The sequence below is a fragment of the Pristiophorus japonicus genome, chromosome 9 (genome assembly GCF_044704955.1).
Source record: "Pristiophorus japonicus isolate sPriJap1 chromosome 9, sPriJap1.hap1, whole genome shotgun sequence".
NCBI classification, from domain to species: Eukaryota; Metazoa; Chordata; class Chondrichthyes; family Pristiophoridae; genus Pristiophorus; species Pristiophorus japonicus.
Genome location: NC_091985.1, coordinates 161,950,278 through 161,972,128, shown reverse-complemented (window position 1 = coordinate 161,972,128; position 21,851 = coordinate 161,950,278). Strand labels below are relative to the sequence as shown.

At 45.2% G+C, this 21,851-nt stretch overlaps 1 protein-coding gene across 4 annotated transcripts in view; it reads right to left on the bottom strand.

Moving 5' to 3' along the window:
* The window catches only part of senp6a (SUMO specific peptidase 6a), a 190,548-nt gene that overhangs the window by 124,689 nt on the left and 44,008 nt on the right, over positions 1-21,851 (bottom strand). For 3 of the 4 annotated variants that reach the window (XM_070890015.1, XM_070890016.1, XM_070890018.1), the window contains exon 2: positions 21,729-21,828. The exons of the other annotated variant lie outside the window; for it this stretch is intronic. In XM_070890015.1, the coding sequence (XP_070746116.1) occupies positions 21,729-21,828 (100 nt within the window). The remainder of the gene's footprint in view (positions 1-21,728; positions 21,829-21,851) is intronic. 4 annotated transcript variants of the gene reach the window in all.

Sequence of the window (21,851 nt, the reverse complement as noted above, 5' to 3'; positions counted from 1 at the left end):
AGTTTGGTCGACTTACCACCAACTCGGTGGTCTCCATGTTTTCTGGGCGCACTCCCCTCCGAGTGAGTTTGGTCAGGTCCCCACGATGGCGGGAAGACCGCCGGGGAGCGTCCGCTGGTGTGCAACGCCGACAAAAGTCCTCCCGCCCGCTGACCCCTCCGATTGGTCCGGGCAGTCCTCCGCTCCAGCAGCAGAAGAGACCGCCACGTGGAGGCAGGTCTTACCTGAACGGTAAGTATGAAGACCTGCAAGAACAGGTTAGTGCACTGGTTTTCTTCCTTTCTTTTGCAGCGATTTTGGTGGATGAGATCCTCTGAAGGATTTGTAGGCTTTTTTTTTTCTATGTGTTGAAAATTCTTTATCGTTCCCGTTCCTCTCCCGCCTCCCTGGGCCTGACTATCCTCGGCGTTACTCTGCCGACGATCACATTTGCCGCCCAGAATGCAATCTACCGCCCGCTGCCGCCCAGAATCGCCGTGCAAGGCCCATTTTTATCTCTTCACATTTTTCCACCAAACTTCCGCCCAAAGTACCGTCGGGATCTTAGCGGTACATGGGCGGAACTTAGATTTGACCAAACTCGGGCCCTTAGAATTTAAAACAGAGTGCCATCAGGTCAATTAATCCCGCGCACCTTCGGATTGTTGAATTTTCTTTACCCATCTAGCTGCCCTCTTGGGCTGACCTGGAGGCATTATGCCCCGTCCTGCTGTTAAGAACATACATAAAAACATAAGAATTAGGAACAGGAGTAGGCCATCTAGCCCCTCGAGTCTGCTCCGCCATTCAACAAGATCATGGCTGATCTGGCCGTGGACTCAGCTCCACTTACTCGCCCGCTCCCCGTAACCCTTAATTCCCTTATTGGTTAAAAATCTATCGATCTGTGACTTGAATACATTCAATGAGCTAGCCTCAACTGCTTCCTTGGGCAGAGAATGTTGAAAGTGTCCACTGTCTCCAGCAGCTATTTCCTCTGCCATGCATCTGCCGATTCCACCAGATTGTCCATGTTTTCTTGAAGGAAAAGGTTGAGATGTAACAGATTCTTAAGGAAGTGCAGGGGCAGTGAAAGGGGGGATATAGAACAAAAGGGAAATGTCTGTGACAGGGTGGCAGGCAGACGAAAACATGAAGGATGGATTAAGTCTGCACAGATGTTGCCTGACCCGCTGAGATTCCCAGCATTTTCTGTATTTATTTCAGATTCCAGCATCTGCAGTATTTTGCTTTGGGAATAATCTGTACGATGGTCTGGTAAACAACAGCCAATGTGCAGTCAGAAAGAGAAGATTGCCTGATAAACCTCCTGACTATTTTGGAGGACTCCAATACATAACATAAGTGGGAAAGTGTTCTCACTGGTAAATAAAATTCAAAAGTCAAGTGTGAAGTCTTCAACATGGAAAGGGACAAAAGGGGAGCAACTTTGTACTAATTTCCATCTGCCACTCTCACTCTGATCACTATTTGTCATCATCATCATAGATGGTCCCTCGAACAAGGAGGACTTGCTTCCACACGAGTTCACAGATGTTTCAATGAAGGACCCGATGTTCCAACCCTGAACTCCAGTTGAGGGGGTGGAAGATGCCTGTGCGTGGATTTAAAAAAAAAGTGGGGTGACCGTTGCACATCAGCCACCACACGGGCTTGACAGAGCTAGGTCTTTATCCAGTGGCAAGGGTTAACCAGGACGACTGGAGACCTGCTCTGCTGCACGGACCTAGAACGCACACATAATCACACTATTTGTGGTATTGAAAGAGTTACGGGTAAAGCTGAAAGAGATTCAGGGGTGTTAAGACTTAGCACTTGACAGATTGCCACCCCGCAGACACGTCAATAAAACAAATAGATACTGAGATACAGAACAAAAGCCTTGGGAATCCAAATCAGAGGAAGTCAGAACTGTCCGATGATAGTTAGACCACACCTTGAAGAGTGGTCACCAAGACAAAGGAGACATTCAATTCCTGGAGGTATTTCAGTGAGGCTTCTTCCTAGAGTCACATGATTGACTTCGGAGAAGAAACTGGAGAAATTTGGGCTTTTTAGTCTTGAAAGGAGGCAACTAAGAGGACACTTTTTGCAAGGTAAGCGATGTAGGAAAGGTAAATCTGGAACTATACTTCAAATTCAATGACAGGAGGACAAAGGGGCACAGGATCAAATGAGAAAAAGGCAAAATTGGAACCGATAGCTCCAAGATCTTCACTAAAGGAGTGATTGACTCGTGCAACAAACTTCTGGGAACAATAAATGGAGGCAATAAACCTTGGAATAATTTATTAGCTGGATATTGTAATGATGCGACTATGGATTATTTCAGGGTGAATAAAATAGGATGGGAAAAATGGCCTTCCTCCTCTAACTATTGTGATCTTCCCAAAATTGCTTACAGCCTTTATTATCTAGAAGCAGTACACTTGTGTCCCAGTTAAAATTTTAAATGAGAACAAATGATAGTGTGTCAGGACAGAGGATCATAATACATTTGATCATTTGCCTCCATTATGCTACAAATTTCTGTTGCTGCAGTAAGGCATTACATTGTATGGAAATAGGTCATTCAGCCCAATCAGTTCCTGTCCATTATTATCGCCACACAAGCTTAGTCCCATGTGCCCACACCCCTGCCTTTATCTCCCATTTTTCCCCAATCACCCAACCTAACCTATTCCTAATTGTTGATATGTTCTCTGCTTCAATCACCAACTCTGGCACTTCCACAGCCTCAAAACCATTTGGGTAAATAAGCATCTCCTGCTCCCTGTACAAAACTATTCCAATAACTTTTTTAAAGCCGTATCCACTGAAGGTGTTGGGTTTTAAGAATGCAAACCTCCAAATCGCTCTGCTCTTCCACATCACTCGGCCTTCCCCCAAATTACCACTTTTATTATTTTTAAACCAAAATGTTCTACCTCACATTTACTGACAATGAATTTCATCTCCCACTGCTTTGCCTGTTCCATTTAATCAATATCCATTTGCGGTTTCCTTTGGTCCTTAGAACTACACCTCCTATTTTAGTATTGTCTGCAAATTTGGACATCACTCTCTCCAGCCACATATCCAAATCATTGATGTATACAGTGAACAGAAGACGAGGTCCCAGAACAGAACTTCCACTTCCAGCCACTCTGAGAAACTGCCCTCAATGCCTACTTGATTTCCTCCATTCTAACCAGTTATTTTCCCCAATAGTATGTGTGGTATCTTATAAAGGGCTTTCTGAAGGTCCATCATGTACACCATATCGGTTATGTCTTGAATAAAGAGTCAGACTAGATACTGCAAGCTCAAGGTAAGTGTTTATTACAGATCTCAGAGTGCCTCTCCAGCCTGTGAGGCCTCCTTATATACAGGTGCTCCCAAGGGATTGTGGGATCTTTTGGGACTCCAGGGGATAAGCCCTCTGGTGGTTAGACATGGTAATTACAGATTTACATAAATAACAATATCCATTTCCCCAAAGAATTCAAGCACAATCTTCCATGTTGCCCATATCTAATTATTTTCTCTTCATCCAGATACTTAGTAATTTTATCTTTACAGATTCAAAAAAAATTCCCTTCCACAGATGCTGAACTAACTGCCATGTAATTATCCAGGTTAGGGTTAGTTGTGTCTTTCTTTTTTGAAGTGAATATTACACTGGTCACTCGACAGTCCTCCGGCACATATTCACACTCAATAGAACCCTGAAACATAATTTCTAGGAACGCCACCATTTCTCTTAGGATTCTTGGATATATCCAGTCAGGTCCGACAATTTTCCCTTCTTTAGCTAGATACTTTCCTTTAATATAGGTCATCTCATTTAACCAATTCAGGATTTACCCCTTCCCCCATATACTTCCCTTTTGTAAGTATCCCTGCCTAATTCCACTTAGCCTTTCCACGGGTACCATCTCATTTCACAATTCTCTGTTTACTGATATATTTGTAGAATATTTTACTGATCCAATATGTTTGAGATATTCTTTCCTCATACTCCTTGCTTTCCTGAACACTTTTTAAACCTCATTCGTAATGTTATCATATTCACTCTTATTTTTAAAATTGTCGTCATCATGCCCATCCATCCCCTATATCCTCTTCTGTTCCTAGAAACAAAACTGAAATCGAAGTAGGACATTCAAACCTGTTTCGCCATTCATTGAGATCATGGTTGATCTGCATTTTAACTTCATCTACCCACCTAGGTTCCGTAACCCTCAATACTCTTGTCTAACAAAAATCTATCAATCTCCGTTTTGAAATTCTCAATTGACCTGGTTGGGGGGGGGGGGTGGGGGGGGGAAGAGGAGAGAAGAAGAGAGAGTTCCAGATTTCCACTTCCCTTTGCGTGAAGAAGTGCTGTCTGACATCACCCCTGAACGGCCTAGCTCTAATTTTAAGGTTGTGTCTCCTTGTTCTGGAATCCCCCACTAGAGGAAATAGTTTCTCTATCTCCCCCATCAACTCCTTCAAATTAGATCACCATTCATTTTTCTATATTCAAGAGAATACAAGCCTAGTCTATGCAATCTGTTCTCATAAATTAACCCTTTTAGCCCCAGTCATCATCATCATCATCGGCAGTCCCTCGAAATAGAGGAAGGCTTGCTTCCACTCTAAACATGAGTTCTTAGGTGACTGAACAGTTCCTGTCACAGGTAGGACAGATAGTCGTTGAAGGAATGGGAGGGTGGGACTGGTTTGCCGCACGCTCCTTCCGCTGCCTGCGCTTGATTTCTGCATGCTCTCGGGGACGAAGATATGCTGCTGTGTGCTTTAATGAGCTCTGCTGCTGGGTGAACGATTTCCAGCCCCTGGCCAAACGGATAGGCGCTGCGTGCTGCAGGAGGTGAGGTAGGGACTTTGATCATTTATTATTGATGATGGTTCTTTATTTTTTTTTTTTAAAGTGAAGGTGTTTAGTGCTCTCTCTTTCTCTCTCTCACCGCCCCTCCCTCTCTCTCTTTCCTCCCCCCCCCCCCCAGCCTTTTAACTCTACACAAGGTTTTTTCTGGCGTACAAAAGTGGACACTTACTCAGTTCTAATTTAGTTTGGAGTAACTTTTCGTAGTTCAAACTTGCAAAACAGGCGTAAGTGGCTGGACACGCCACCTTTTGAAAATAAACAACTAAAACGAAACTAAACTAACTCACTGAAACTGGAGCAAACTAAATGTGGAGAATTGCAATTCCTAGGATACTCTTTTTAAAAAAAACTAGTTGCTCCAAAAAAAAAGGAGCAAGTCCAGTTGAAACTTGGGCCCATAGAGTTTAATGGTAGCAGTGCAGCAGAGAATAAGGTCAAAGCAGTGAATAATGGTAAAACATTTAAATTAAAGGCTCTTTATCTGAATGCATGAAGTATTCGTAACAAGATAGACAAACTAGTGGCACAAATAGAGATAAATGGGTTTGATCTAATAGCCATTGCAGAGACGTGGTTGCAAGGTGACCAACGTTGGGAACTAAATGTTCCAGGGTACTTGACATTTCGAAAAGACAGGCAAAATGGAAAAGGAAGAGGGGTAGCCCAGATAAGAGAAAATGACATAAGGACAGTAGAGAGAAAGGATCTCAGCTTGGATGATCAGGAAGTAAAATTAATATGGGTGGAGATAAGGAACAACAAGGGGCATAAAACACTGGTGGGAGTAGTATATAGGCCCCCCAACAGTAGCTATACCACTGTACAGAATATCAAGAAATAGTAGGAGCTTGTAACAAATGTAATGCAATAATCGTCGGGGACTATAATCTTCAAATGACTTTACAAAGCAAATTGGCAAAGGTGGTCTGAAGGATGAGTTCATGGAATGCATTCTAGTTTCCTAGAACAATAAGTCATGGAACTAGCCAGGGTACAGGCTATTTTAGATCTTGTTTTGTATAATGAGATAGAGTTAATTAGCAATCTCATAGCAAGGGATCCTCTGGGGTAGTGATCATAATATGAAAGAATTTCACATGATGTTTGAGAGTGAAAGGTAGATTGGAAAAATAGATTAAAAACTGTGAAAGTAAGCAGTGACTACCATTTAAAGAACTATTTCATAATTTTCAACAAAAATACATTCCATTGTGAAACAAAAACTCATCCATAGCTAACTTGAGGTATTAGATTGAAAGAAGCTCAATGTTGTGAAGGAAATCCTTATTAGTCGGGAAATTGTGTTGGGGAAATTGATGGGATTGAAGGCCGATAAATCCCCAGGGCCTGATGGACTGCATCCCAGAGTACTAAAGGAGGTGGCCTTGGAAATAGTGGGTGCATGGACAGTCATTTTCCAACATTCTATTGACTCTGGATCAGTTCCTATGGAGTGGAGGGTAGCCAATGTAACACCACTTTTTAAAAAAGGAGGGAGAGAGATAACAGGGAATTATAGACCGGTCAGCCCGACATCGGCAGTGGGTAAAATGATGGAATCAATTATTAAGGATGTCATAGCAGCGCATTTGGAAAGAGGTGTCATGATAGGTCCAAGTCAGCATGGATTTGTGAAAGGGAAATCATGCTTGACAAATCTTCTGGAATTTTTTGAGGATGTTTCCAGTCGAGTGGACAAGAGAGAACCAGTTGATGTGATATATTTGGACTTTCAGAAGGCTTTCGACAAGGTCCCACACAAGAGATTAATGTGCAAAGTTAAAGCACATGGGATTGGGGGTAGTGTGCTGACATGGATTGAGAACTGGTTGTCAGACAGGAAGCAAAGAGTAGGAGTAAATGGGTACTTTTCAGAATGGCAGGCAGTGACTAGTGGGGTACCGCAAGGTTCTGTGCTGGGGCCCCAGCTGTTTACACTGTACATTAATGATTTAGACGAGGGGATTAAATGTAGTATCTCCAAATTTGCGGATGACACTAAGTTGGGTGGCAGTGTGAGCTGCGAGGAGGATGCTATGAGGCTGCAGAGCGACTTGGATAGGTTAGGTGAGTGGGCAAATGCATGGCAGATGAAGTATAATGTGGATAAATGTGAGGTTATCCACTTTGGTGGTAAAAACAGAGACAGACTATTATCTGAATGGTGACAGATTAGGAAAAGGGGAGGTGCAGAGACCTGGGTGTCATGGTACATCAGTCATTGAAGGTTGGCATGCAGGTACAGCAGGCAGTTAAGAAAGCAAATGGCATGTTGGCCTTCATAGCGAGGGGATTTGAGTACAGGGACAGGGAGGTGTTGCTACAGTTGTACAGGGCCTTGGTGAGGCCACACCTGGAGTATCGTGTACAGTTTTGGTCTCCTAACCTGAGGAAGGACATTCTTGCTATTGAGGGAGTGCAGCGAAGGTTCACCAGACTGATTCCCGGGATGGCGGGACTGACCTATCAAAAAAGACTGGATCAACTGGGCTTGTATTCACTGGAGTTCAGAAGAATGAGAGGGGACCTCATAGAAACGTTTAAAATTCTGACGGGGTTAGACAGGTTAGATGCAGGAAGAATGTTCCCAATGTTGGGGAAGTCCAGAACCAGGGGACACAGTCCAAGGATAAGGGGTAAGCCATTTAGGACCAAGATGGAGGAATTTCTTCACCCAGAGAGTGGTGAACCTGTGGAATTCTCTACCGCAGAAAGTTGTTGAGGCCAATTCACTAAATATATTCAAAAAGGAGTTAGATGAAGTCCTTACTACTAGGGGGATCAAGGGGTATGGTGAGAAAGCAGGAATGGGGTACTGAAGTTGCATGTTCAGCCATGAACTCATTGAATGGCGGTGCAGGCTAGAAGGGCCGAATGGCCTACTCCTGCAACTATTTTCTATGTTAATAGTAGAAAGCCTGAGGATTGGGAGAGTTTCAGAAACCAGCAAAGGATGACCAAAAAAATTGATTAAAAAAAAAGGAAAAATTGGATCATGAGAGAAAACTAGCAAGAAATATAAAAACAGATTGCAAGAGCTTCTACAAGTAAGTAAAAAGGAAGAGAGAGAGAGTAGCAAAAGTAAATGTTGGTCCCTTAGAGGCTGAGACAGGAGAAATTATTATGGGGAATAAGGAAATGGCAGAAACATTAAACAAATATTTTGTATCTGTCTTCACAGTAGAAGATGCAAAAAGCATACCAAAAATGGTGGGGAAACCAAGGGTCTAATGAGTGTGAGGAACTTAAATGTAATTAATACAAGTAGAGAAAAAGTACTAGAGAACCTAATGGGACTAAAAGCCGACAAATCCCCTGGACCAGATGTCCCATAGCTTAGGGTTCTAAAAGAGGTGGCTGCAGAGATAGTGGATGCATTGATTTTGATCTTCCAAAATTCCCTAGAGTTCAGAACATTCCCAGCGGATTGGAAGGTAGCAAATGTAAGACCGCTATTCAAGAAAGGAGGGAGTCAGAAAACACGGAACTACAGGCCAGTTAGCCTGACATCAGTCATCGGGAAAATACTGGAATCCATTGTTAAGGAAGTGGTATCTGGGCACTTAGAAAATCATAACAGGATTAGGCAGAGTCAACATGGTTTTATGAAAGGGAAATAGTGTTTGACAAATTTATTAAGAGTTTTTTTGAGGATGTAACTGGCAGGGTAGATAAAGGGGAACCAGTGGATGCAGTATATTTAGATTTCCAAAAGGCATTTAATAAGGTACTACATAAGGACACCCTCAAAGCCTCCCTGATAAAGTGCAACATCCCCACTGACAGCTGGGAGTCCCTGGCCAAAGACCGCCCTAAGTGGAGAAGGAGCAGCTGGGAGGGCGCTGAGCACCTCGAATCTCGTCGCCGAGAGCATGCAGAAAAAAAGCGCAGGCAGCAGAAAGAGCGTGCGGCAAACCTGTCCCACCCACCCCTTTCCTCAATGACTATCTGTCCCACCTGTGACAGAGACTGTGGCTCTCGTATTGGACTGTTCAGCCACTGAAGAACTCATGTTAAGAGTGGAAGCAAGTCCTCCTCGATTCCGAGGGACTGCCTTTGATGATGACATAAAAAGCTATTACACATAAGGACTCACGGGATTGGAGGTAATGTATTAGCATGGATAGGGGATTGATTAACAAACAGGAAACAGAGTAGGGATAAATGGGCCATTTTCAATTTGGCAGACTGTAACTAGTGAAATGCCACAAGGATCAGTGCTGGGGCCTCAGCTATTTACAATCTATATTAATGACCTAGATGAAGGGACCGAGTGTAATGTATCCAAGTTTGCTGACAATAGAAAGCTGGGTGGGACAGTAAGCGAGGTGAACAGAAAGAATCTGCAAAGGGATAGTGAATGGGCAGTAAGGTGGCAGATGGAGTATAAGGTAAGGCAATGTGAGGTTATTCATTTTTGTAGGAAGAATGGAAAAACAGAATTTTTAAAAAATAATGGTGAGAAACTTTTAAATGTTGGTGTTCAGAGAGATTTGGGTGTCCTCGTGCAAGTAACACAGAAAGCTAGTGTGCAGGTACAGCAAGCAAGGGAGGCAAATGGCATGTTGTCCTTTATTGCAAGGGGGCTTGGGAGTAAAAGAGTGAGGAAGTCTTACTGCAATTGTACAGGGCCTTGGTGAGACCACACCTGGAGTGCTGTGCACAGTTTTGGTCTCCTTAGCTAAGGAAGGATACACTTGCCTTGGAGGCGGTGCAATGAAGGTTCACTAGATTGATTCCTGGGATGAGAGGGCTGTCTTATGATGAGAGATTGTGTAGAATGGGCCTATGCTCTCTGGAGTTTATCAGAATGAGAGGTGATCTCATTGAAACATACAAGATTCTGAAGGGAATTGCCAGGGTAGATGCGGAGAGGTTGTTTCCCCTGGCTGGGGTGTCTAGAACTGGGGGGCACGGTCTCAGGATAAAGGGTCGGCCATTTAAGACAGAGATGAGGAGGAATTTCTTCACTCAGAGGATTGTGAATCTTTGGAATTCTCTGCCCCAGAGGGCTGTGGATGCCGAGTCATTGAATATATTCAAGGCTGAGATCGATAGATTTTTGGAGTCTAGGGGGAAGCAAGGGATATGGAGATTGGGCGGGAAAGTGTAGCTGAGGTCGATGATCAGTCATGATCTTATTGACTGTGGGAGCAGGCTCAAGGGGACGTATGGCCTACTCCTGCTCCTATTTCTTTTCATATGTTCTTACTATTTTAGTCATGAAGAGGATTAAAATCAGAATGGTGAGAGCACACTGACACGAAGAGGCTCCAGCTCTACACGATGATTAATTTTGTGCCCGTATGATTTTTTGAGCATTTGCACAGCTATTACAACTCTAAAAATAGAAGTGCACAGCTGAACTTCCCAATTGCATGGTAATTGGAGATCTAATTAAATAATTCTCTCAAAATGCTACAGATCCACTTCCTAACAAAGAGGCAGGGGAAATGGAAGATGAGTCATCACACATCTTTCAGTCTTCTACCAGTTAAAAACAAAAGTGTTCTAGCACCCACAGCACGCAACAAGTCTCTGAATAAAAGCAAAATACTGCGGATGCTGGAAATCTGGAATAAAAACAGAAAACGGTGGAAATACTCACCAACCTGAAATGTCAATGGTTTCTCTCTCCATAGATGCTGCCTGACCTGATGAGTATTTCTATTTCCAGCATTTTCTGTTTTTAAGTCTCTGAACATTTGACTTGCAGATTAATAAGATGCTCACCAAATGTTTAAACAAATCTCTGTTCCCTCCCCTCCCCCCCCCCTTCAACCAGTAACCAAGGTAAATGTGTCATTTGATTCAACGATAGTAACTTTCCTTGAACTGAAATGGAACATCAGGTTAAGTTTTGGTGAAGTGCTCAGAAAATCTACAGGCTTCGTTTGGTTTTTGGAGATCCTTCTTAAATATGTTGGGAAATAATTATTTATTTTTCCAAGTCAGGTATATTTTGGCGATATTATTTGGGAGTGCCAAGAGTTCAAACATTAGTGCATAGAAAGCAGCTGTTCCATTGAGGTCAACAGAGTTGAATTGATTTACGACACAAAAGTGAAGCTTAACAAAATATCTCAAAACAAGCTATTCGAGTGAGCCAGCATCACAATCTTTATGTCAATCTCGGTATTGTCTCGGGTTCAGCATCACTGGCTTTTCCTGCACGTGGATCTCATGTCAGGAATTTACCTCGACTGTCCAATCTCTAGGTGTACGATAGCATGACTTGGGGTCATAAGAATGAGACCCCCCCCCCCCCCCCCCACCCCCCGCCCATCTTATTAAAGCATCTGGGATATCAAAAACTCCTATCTACCTACAAATGTGCTTCTCCAATCTACCTACAAATGTGCTTCTCCAATCTACCAAAAGGCAGACTGATCCGCACATTAAAAAAAAATTCATTCTTGGGAAGTGGAAGTCACTGGCAATGCCCATCCCTAGTTGTCCATGGGCCTTTAAAAGGAGTCTAGGTTGAATGCAAATTCAGTTTATTTTGCAAATATTAATTGAACCACCAGAAACATTTGTAGCAAATCTCACCACACGATGACTTAGTTCTATAATTAGTCGCAACAAATAAAAAATGCCAAACTACCCTGTTAGGTCGCTTAACTTTTTCTGGTCAGCTCTACCTTAAACAATGAGATCTGTCCACCCCATACCAGATCTTACACTAAACTGAACTGCATATATGCTCCCTTGCCAATGTTACCCCCATTTCTTTTTGGGGTGCACAGTCTCTTTAACGGGCTGCGCGGCCCATTTAAAGTTTTGCGCATGCGTAACATTTCGCACTGGAAAAGCCGATCCCGGGGCCAGCACACAGCTACGCAACCATGCAGCTTAGAGGGAATGTTGTCCCTTGCACTTTTGTCCCCTAGCTGGGCAGAAAATTAGCAGCTGACTTCCGACATCCTCCCTGTCCGGGGGTTGGTCAGTAGGGATGCCAATATCAAACCAGTGCCAAACTGCTACAGAAAATAGCAGTAAATTCGGACAGACTACCCCGGCATCGACCCAGGCATCGAATTCGGACACAGTAAAGACACACCCAGCCCAGTCGACCATGTAATGTCCTCCTCACTAACATCGGAGGACTTGTGCCAAAATTGGGAGAGCTGTCCCACAGACTAGTCAAGCAACAGCCTGACACTGGCATACACTCAATCATACCCATCACAGTCAACATCCCCAAACTCCTCCATCACCATTCCTGGGTACATCCTTTCTCACCGGCAGGACAGACCCATCAGTGGTGGCACAGTGGTATACAATCGGGAGGGAGTAGTCCTGGGAGTCCTCAACATGTACTCCGGACCAACGTGCCCTTTGAGCTGTAAGGTCACCGAATTTTCAATGTAAAAACTGCACATGCGTGGGCTATTTAAAATACCACGCAACAGCAAAATAAAATTGGAGTGAATCATAGAAATTTACAGCAGGGAAGGAGATCATTTCGGCCCATCGTGTCCGCGTCAGCCAACAAACAGCTATCCAGCCTAATCCCACTTTCCCGCTCTTGGTCCGTAGCCCTGTAGGTTATGGCACTTCAAATCCACACCTAAGTACCCTTTAAATGCGATGAGGGTTTCTGCCTCTATCACCCTTTCAGTGAGTTCCAGAACCCTACCACTGTCTGGATGAAGAAATTTTCCCTCAAATCCCCTCCCAATTACTTTAAACCTAGGCCTCCTGGTTGCTGACCCCTCTGCTCAAGGCAAAAGGTCCTTTCTATCCACTCTATCTAGGCCCATCATAATTTTATACACCTCAATAAAGGTCTCCTCTCAGCCTCCTCTGTTCCAAAGAAAACAAAAGCAGCCTATTCAATCTTTTCTCATAGCTAAAATTCTCCAGTCCAGGCAACATTCTCGTAACTCTCCTCTGTACCGTCTCGAGTGCAATCACATCTTTCCTGTAATGTGGTGACCAGAACTACACGCAGTACTCTAGTTGTGGCCTAACTAGTGTTTTATACAGTTCAAGCATAACCTCCCTGCTCTTGTATTCTATGCCTCAGCTAATAAAGGCAAGTATTTCGAATGCCTTAACTACCTGGCCTGCAACCTTCAGGGATCTGTGGACGTGCACTCCAAGGTCCCTTTGTTTCTCTACACTTGAGTATCGTACCATTTAATGATTTAATGTGTATTCCTTTGCCTCGTCAGCCCCCCCCAAAATGCATTACCTCGCACTTCTCTGAATTAAATTCCACTTGCCACTGTTCTGCCCACCTGACCAGTTCATTGATATCTTCCTTCTGTCTACAGCTTTCTTCATGAATCCACAGTCGATTTTAGTTTCATCTGTAAACTTCTTAATCATAACCCCAACATTCAAGTCTAAATCATTGGTAAATACCACAAAAAGCAAGTGACCTCGTACTGAGCCCTGCAGAACCCCACTGGAAACAGCCTTCCAGTCACAAAAATACCCATCAACCATTACCCTTTGCTTCCTGCCTCTGAGCCAATTTTAGTTCCAACTTGCCCTGGATCCCATGGGCTTTTACTTTCATGACCAGTCTGCCAAGTGGGACCTTATCAAAAAAGACTTCCTAAAACCCATATACACTACATCAAACACACTACCCTCATTGACCCTCCTCGTTACCTCCTTAAAAAATTCAATCAAGTTGGTGAGACACAACCTTCCCTTAACCATCATCATCATCATCATAGGCAGTCCATCGAAATCAAGAAAAAACTTGCTTCCATTCTAAAAGTGAGTTCTTAGGTGACTGAACAGTCCAATACAGGGATTACAGTCTCTGTCACAGGTGGGACAGTCAGTCGTTGAGGGAAGGGGAGGGTGGGACTGGTTTGCCGCACGCTCCTTCCGCTGCCTGCGCTCGTTTTCTGCATGCTCTCGGCGACGAGACTAGAGGTGCTCAGCGCCCTCCCGGATGTACTTCCTCCACTTAGGGTGGTCTTGGGCCAGGGACTCCCAGGTGTCGGTGGAAATGTTGCATTTTATCAAAGAGGCTTTGAGGGTGTCCTTGAAACTTTTCCTCTGCCCACCTTGGGCTTGCTTGCCGTGTAGGAGTTCAGAGTAGAGCGCTTGCTTTGGGAGTCTTGCGTCAGACATGCGAACAACGCGGCCTGCCCAACGGAGCTGGTTGTGTGTAGTCAGTGCTTCGATGCTGGCCTCATCGAGGACGCAAACGTTGGTGCATCTGTCCTCCCAGGGAACTTGCAGGATCTTGCAGAGACATTGTTGGTGGTATTTCCCTTAACAAATCCATTCTGACTGTCCTTGATAATCCGTGTCTTTTTAAATGAAGATTTATCCTGTCCCTTGGGAAAATTACTGGAAAAAATCCTACCACCGAGGTTAGGCTGACAGGCCTGTAATTATTCGGTCTATCCCTTTCTCAACAAAGGTACCACATTAGCAATCCTCCGGCACCACAGCTGTAGCCAGAGAGTATTGGAAAATGTTGATGGTCAGAGCCTCTGCTATTTCCTCTTTTGCTTCTCAACAGCCTGGGATACATTTTATCCGGGCCTGGGGATTTATACACTTTCAAAGCTGCCAAGCCCCTTAATACTGCCTCGCACTATGTTTATTTCATCTAATAATGCACACTCTCCTCCCTGATTATAATGTCTGCATCGCCCCTCTCTTTTGTGAAAACAGACGCCCAAGTATTCATTAAGAACCATACTGACATCTTCTGCCTCCACATACAGATTATCTTTATGGCCTCTAACAGGCCCTACTCTTAATGTATTTATAAAACATCGTTGGGTTTTCCTTCCCAACATTTTTTCATGCTCTCTTTGCTTTCCTGACTTCATTTTTAATTGCACCCTTGCACTTTCTGTACTCCTTTCGAGTTTCTGCATTATTGAGCCCTCGGTATCGGTCATAAGCCTCCCTTTTTTCTTTTATCTTACCCTGCATGTCCCTCAACATCCAGGGGGCTCTAGATTGGTTAGTGCCACCCTTTTTCTTTAAGGTAACATATTTGCTCTGAATCCTCCAGATCTCCTCCTTGAATGCCTCCCACTGCTCTGACACGGATTTACCTTCAAGCAGCTGTTTCCAGCCCACTTTGGTTAAATCACCTCTCAGCTTAGCAAAGTTGGCTTTTCCCCAATTGAGAACTTTTATTCCTGGTCTTTGTTCTTTTCCATAACTACCCTAAATCTAACTGAATTATGGTCACAAGCACCAAAATGCTCTCCCACTGATACTCCTTCCACCTGCCCAGCATCATTCCCTAAAACTATGTCCTGAACCGCCACCTCCTGTGTTGGGCTTGCTACATACTGGCTAAAAAAGTTCTCCTGAATGCATTTTAGGAATTCCGCACCCTCTATACCCTTCACACTAATTTTATCCCAGTTAATATTAGAGTAGTTGAAATCCCCTACTATTACTGCCCTATAGTTTTTCCACCTCAGAAAATGTGTCTACATAATTGTTTTTCTATCTCCCTGTGACTGTTTGGGGGTCTATAGTACACTCCCAGCAGTGTGATCACCCCTTTCATTGTTTTTCAATTCAACCCATGTGACCTCATTTGATGATCCTTCCAACATATCCTCACAGCTGTAATAGTTTCTTTAATCAATACTGCGACATCCCCTCCTTTTTTAACCCCCTCTCTATCCCGACTGGAAACCCTGTAACCAGGAATGTTGAGCTGCCAGACCTGCCTTCCTTTCAGCCATGTCTCAGTAATAGCTATAATCACACTCAAGTGTCAATCTGTGCTCTCAGCTCATCTGCCTTATTCCCTATACTCCTTGTATTCCAGTATCATCATCATCATCATCATCATCATAGGCAGTCCCTCGGAATTGAGGAAGACTTGCTTCCACTCCTGAAATGAGTTCTTTGGTGCCACAGACGGGGCAGATAGTCGTTGAGGGAAGGGGTGGGCGGGACTGGTTTGTCGCACGCTCTTCCCGCTGCCCGTGCTTGATTTCTGCATGCTCTCGGCGTTAACTCGAGGTGCTCAGTGCCCTCTCAGATGCACCTCCTCCACTTAGGGCGGTCTTGGGCCAGGGACTCCCAGGTGTCAGTGGGGATGTCGCACTTTATTAGGGAGGCCTGGAGGGTGTCCCTGTAGTGTTTCCGCTGCCCACCTTTGGCTCGTTTGCCGTGAAGGAGCTCAGAGTAGAGCACTTGCTTTGGGAGTCTCGTGTCTAGCATGCAAACTATGTGGCCTGCCCAGCAGAGCTGATAGAGTGTGGTCAGTGCTTCAATGCTGGGGATGTTAGCCTAAATTAGGACGCTGATGTTGGTGTGCCTGTCCTCCCAGGGGATTTGTAGGATCTTGGAGACAATCGTTGGTAATATTTCTCCAGCGACCTGAGATGTCTACTGTACATGGTCCACGTCTCAGCCATACAGGAGGGCAGGTATTACTATAGCCATGTACACCATGAGCTTGGTGGCAGTTTTGAGGGCCTGGTCTTCAAACACACTTTTCCTCAGGCGGCCGAAGGCTGCATTGGCGCACTGGAGACGGTGTTGGATCTCGTCGTCGATGCCTGCTCTTGTTGATAGGAGGCTCCCGAGATATGGGAAGTGATCCCTGGTGTCCAGGGCCGCGCCGTGGATCTTGATGACTGGGGGAGGGGGGGGTGGTCAGTACTGTTCGGTGAGAATAGGCTGGTGGAGGACCTTTGTCTTACAGATGTTTAGCATAAGGCCCATGCTTTCGTATGCCTCAGTAAATACGTCGACTATGTCCTGGAGTTCAGCCTCTGTATGTGCGCAGACGCAGCCATCGTCCGTGTACTGTAGCTTGACGACAGAGGTTGGGGTGGTCTTGGACCTGGCCTCGAGACGGCGCAAGTTGTACAGCTTCCCACTGGTTCTATAGTTTCGTTCCACTCCAGCAGGAAGCTTGGTGACGGAGGTGGAGCATGGCGGCGAGAAAGATTAAGAGGGTTGGGGGCGATGACGCAGCCCTGTTTGACCCTGGTCCGGACGTAGATTGGGTCTGTGATGGATCCATTGGTAAGGATCATGGCCTGCGTGTTGTCATGGAGCAGGCGGAGGATGGCAACGACCTTTTGGGGGCATCTGAAACGGAGGAGGACGCTCCATAGACCCTTGCGGTTTGACAGTGTCAAAGGCCTTTGTAAGGTCGAAGGCGGCCATGTATAAGGGTTGGCGCTGTTCCCTGCATTTTTCCTGCAGCTGTCACGCTACAAAAATCATGTCCATTGTGCCCCGTAGGGGACGAAATCCACACAGTGAGTCCAGGAGGAGCTCCTCGGCCATGGGAAGACGACGATTGAGGAGGACTCTAGCGACGACTTTCCCAGTGGCTGATAGCAGGGAGATTCCTCTGTAGTTGCCGCAGTCGGACTTTATACTCCTTGCATTGAAGTATATGCCATTTAGCACTGCCAAACTCCCTTGTTGTCTATCTAACAGCCCTCGTTTCCTCTGAATTCCAAATTCACCTTCTATTTTTCTGCTGCCCAATTCCAGCTTTGCTTCTCTCCCTACTGAATCTATTCTCAAGTTTCCAGCCCCCTGTCCTAATAGCACTAGCAACCCCTCCCACCCACCCCCCGCCACCCTCAAGGATATTGGTCCCGGCTTTGCTGAGGTGCAACCCCTCCAGTTTGTACAGGTCCCACTTCCACCAGAAAAGGTCCCAATGCCTCAGGAATCTAAAGCCCTCCCTCACCATTCATCTGTCCTATCCTCCTATTTCTGTATTCACTAGCACGTGGCACCGGGAATAATCCAGAGGTTACTACCTTTGAGTTCCTGCTTTTTAATCTCTCTTCGAGCTCCCTAAAATCTGCCTGCAGGAACTCGGCCCTCTTTCTCTTGCACCGGGCCCCATAAAGTCTTATGGCATCAGGTCAAACATCGCAAGGAAACCTCCTGCTAATTATCACCTACCGCCCTGCCTCAGCTGATAAATCAGTATTCCATGCTGAACACCACTTAGCAGAAGCAGAGGGTAGTAAGGGCACAGAATGTACTCTGGGTGAGGGACTGCAAATGTCCAGTACCAATAGTGGCTCAGTACTGACCAAGCTAAAGGACAGAGTTGCCAGACTGGACTTGGGTCAGATGGTGAGAACCAACACAAGGAGAAAAACCTACTTCACCTCATCCTGTCACAGACAGCTGTCCATGACAGTATTAGTAGGAGTGACCACCGCACAGTCCTTGTGGAAACAAAGTCCTGTCTTCATACGGAGGACACCCTCCATCATGTTGTGTGGCACTACCACCGTGCTAAATGGGATAGATTCAGAACCGATCTAGCAGCTCAAAACTGGGCATCCATCAGGCGCTGTGAACCATCAGCAGCAGAATTGTATTCCACAACAATCGGTTATCTCATGGCCCAGCATATTCCACACTCTACCATTACTTTTAAGCCAGGTGATTAATCCTGGTTCAATGAGAGTAGAAGAGCATGCCAGGAGCAGCACCAGGCGTACCTAAAAATGAGGTGCCAACCTGTTCAAACTACAGCACAGGACTACATACATGCTAAACAGAACAGCATGCTATGGACAGAGCAAAGTGATCCCACAATCAACAGATGAGATCAAAGCTCTGTAGTCCTGCCACATCTAGTCGCAAATGGTGGTGGACAGTTAAACAACCAACGGGAGAAGGAGGCTCCATGAGCATTCCCGACCTCAACACAAGTGCAAAAGACAAGGCTAAAGCATTTGCAACCATCTCCAGCCAGAAGTGCCGAGTGGATGATCCATCTCTGCCTCCTCCAGGAGGTCCCCACCACCACAGAAGCCAGTCTTCAGCCAATTCAATTGACTTCCCGTGATATCAAGAAACGGCTGAGTGCACTGGATGCAGCAAAGGTTATGGGCCCCGACAACATCCCGGCTGTCGTGCTGAAGACTTGTGCTCCAGAACTAGCCACGCCTCTAGCCAAGCTGTTCCAGTACAGCTACAACACTGGCAGTTACCCGACAAAGTGGAAAACTGCCCAGGTATGTACCATCCACAAAAAGCAGGACAAATCCAATCCGGCCAATTACCTCTCCATCAGCCTACTCAATCATCAGCAAAGTGATGGAAGGGGACAATGCTATCAAGCGGCACTTACTCACCAATAACTTGCTCACTGATGCCCAGTTTGGGTTCCGCCAGGACCACTCGGCTCCAGACCTCATTACAGCCTTGGTCCAAACATGGACAAAAGAGCTTAATTCCAGAGGTGAGGTGAGAGTGACATCAAGGCAGCATTTGACCTAGTGTACCATCAAAGAGCCCAGGTAAAATTGAAGTCAATGGGAATCAAGGAAAAAGTTCTCCACTGGCTGGAGTCATACCTAGCACAAAGGAAGGCGGCGGCGGGTGTTGGAGGTCAATCATCACAGCCCCAGGACATCGCTGCAGGAGTTCCTCAGGACAGTGTCCTAGGCCCAACCATCTTCAGCTGCTTCATCAATGATCTTCCCTCCATCATAAGGTCAGAAGAGGCGATGTTCACTGATGATTGGTACCGAACACTGTGCATTCATATTTACTCAGATAAATAAGCCGTCTGTGCCCGCATGCAGCAAGACCTGAACAAAATCCAGGCTTGGGCTGATAAGAGGCAAGTAACATTCATGCCACACAAATGCCAGGCAATGACTATCTCCAACAAGCGAGAATCTAACCACCATCCCTGGACAGTCAACGACATTACCATCCCCAAATCCCCCACCATCAACATTCTGGGGGTCACCATTGACCAGAAACTTACCTGGACCAACCACATAAATACTGTGGCAACAAGAGCAGGTCACTGGGTATGCTGCAGTGAGTGTCTCACCCCCTGACTGCCCAAAGACTTTCTACCATCTACAAGGCACAAGTCAAGAGTGTGATGGAACACTCTCCACTTGCCTGGATGAGTGCTGCTCCAACAACACTCAAAGATGGACACCATCCAGGACAAAGCAGCCCACTTGATTGGCATCCCATCCACCACCTTAAACATTCACTCCCTCCAACATGGGCACACCGTGGCTGCAGTGAGTACCATCTACAAAATGCACTGCAGCAACTCGCCAAGGCTTAGTCTGCAGCACCTTCCAAACCCGTGACCTCTACCACCTAGAAGGACAAGAGCAGCAGGCACATGGGAACATCACCACCTCCACATTCCCCTCCAAGTCACACACCAGCCTGACTTGGAAATATATTGCCGTTCCAGGATTTTGACCCAGCAACATGAATGAACTCTCTATCTAGCAGCACTGTGGGAGTACTTTCACCACAGGGACTGCAGTGGTGCAAGGCAACGGTTTATCACCAACCTCTCAAGGGCAATTAGGGATGAGCAATAAGTGCTGGCCTTGCCAGTGACGCCCACATTCCGTGAATGTATAATAAAAAAATGAAACCAGCTCCCATCCTCCCAGGTTTAGGAGCTCAGCCAGACAACTTCATGCTCCACAAAACTGTTCTCACACATATAACATCCGATTTCAGAATTCCTACCTGAAGTATTTGAATGTGTTAATGGCTCAATCTGCTACAGATAACAGTTTGTGTGGCTGGCTGATTTTATTCAAGGAAACCCAATGAGAGCAGAAATATATAGCTTGAACCAAAAATCACTCGTGGCTCAATTTGTCTGGAATCATAAAATATGGCCATCTTATTTTAAAAAACTGTAGACCAAATGAAAGAGCAAGCGATTGAAAAACTATTTCTCCCTTCCAAGTTTTGAGAGTTGGGCTTCCCTAAATTTTAATTTTAAGCTCTCAAATGCATCAGTTGTCTTTTTTACTCTGATCAACCGACAGTCTACTGACAAAATTGACGCCCAAAAAAGTGACTGCACGCACATAACCGCCGATTCTGGTCAATACGCTCGGCAATTATTTGCACCAGCCTAATAATGCAAACTGAAGCTGACCATGCAGAAAGGACAGGAATAGTGCCAACTGTAATCGGTGCGAGTATAGACACTTACACAACAATGATCGCGGCAGGATAAGAGCAAATGGAAAGGGTGTCACCAAGTTGTTTGCGGGTGCATTACGCCATCATTACATCCGAAGTGTATACCGAGATACATTTTATTGAAAATGAAATGGATGTAGTGGGATAGGTACAAATAGGAAAGAACTTTATCATGCAAATTTCTTTATCATGCCCCCTACATTGAAGTCGAAATCATGAATATATATTACAAAAAGCAAGGGACCGAGTACTGAGCCCTGTGGAACCAGCATTGTGGAGCACTGGAAACAACTAATGGAAAGCCTAAAAATCTGGCCTGCTGGAAACTAATAGAATTCATAAAAAGACTTACATTTATATAGCGCCTTTACGACCACCGGATGTCTCAAAGCGCTTTACAATGAAGTACTTTTGGAGTGTAGTCACTGTTGTAATGTAGGAAATGCGGCAGCCAATTTGCGCACAGCAAGCTCCCACAAACAGCAATGTGATAATGACCAGATAATCTGTTTTTTTGATCGAGGGATAAATATTGGCCAGGATACCAGGGATAATGCCCTGCCCTTTGTGAAATAGTGCTATGGGATCTTTTACATCCACACGAGGGGGCCTCGATTTAACGTCTCATCTGAAAAACGGCACCTCCGAGTGCAGCACTCCCTAAGCACTGCACTGGAGTGTCAGCCTAGATTTGTGTGCTCAAATCACTGGAGTGGGTCTTGAACCCACAACCTTCTGACTCAGAGGTGAGTGTGCTACCCATTGAGCCACAGCTGACATCATTACAGTAAATATTCAGCTCTCAGTGGGAAATTTAATAAAAACCAACTCGACTGACAACAATGTAAACAATACAATTAGCTCGGTTTTGACAAGATTAAACATTAATCAGAGACCAATTATTTATAACGAACAATCTCCTTACTCTTTTTCTGCATTCACAGGGCAGTCTTCTTCCTCTGTCTCTTCACAACTCCAATTACTTTTAAAGCCACCATCACTTTGGGTTGTTGATCTATCCAAAGCTGCAACAAAAACCGGAGAGTGA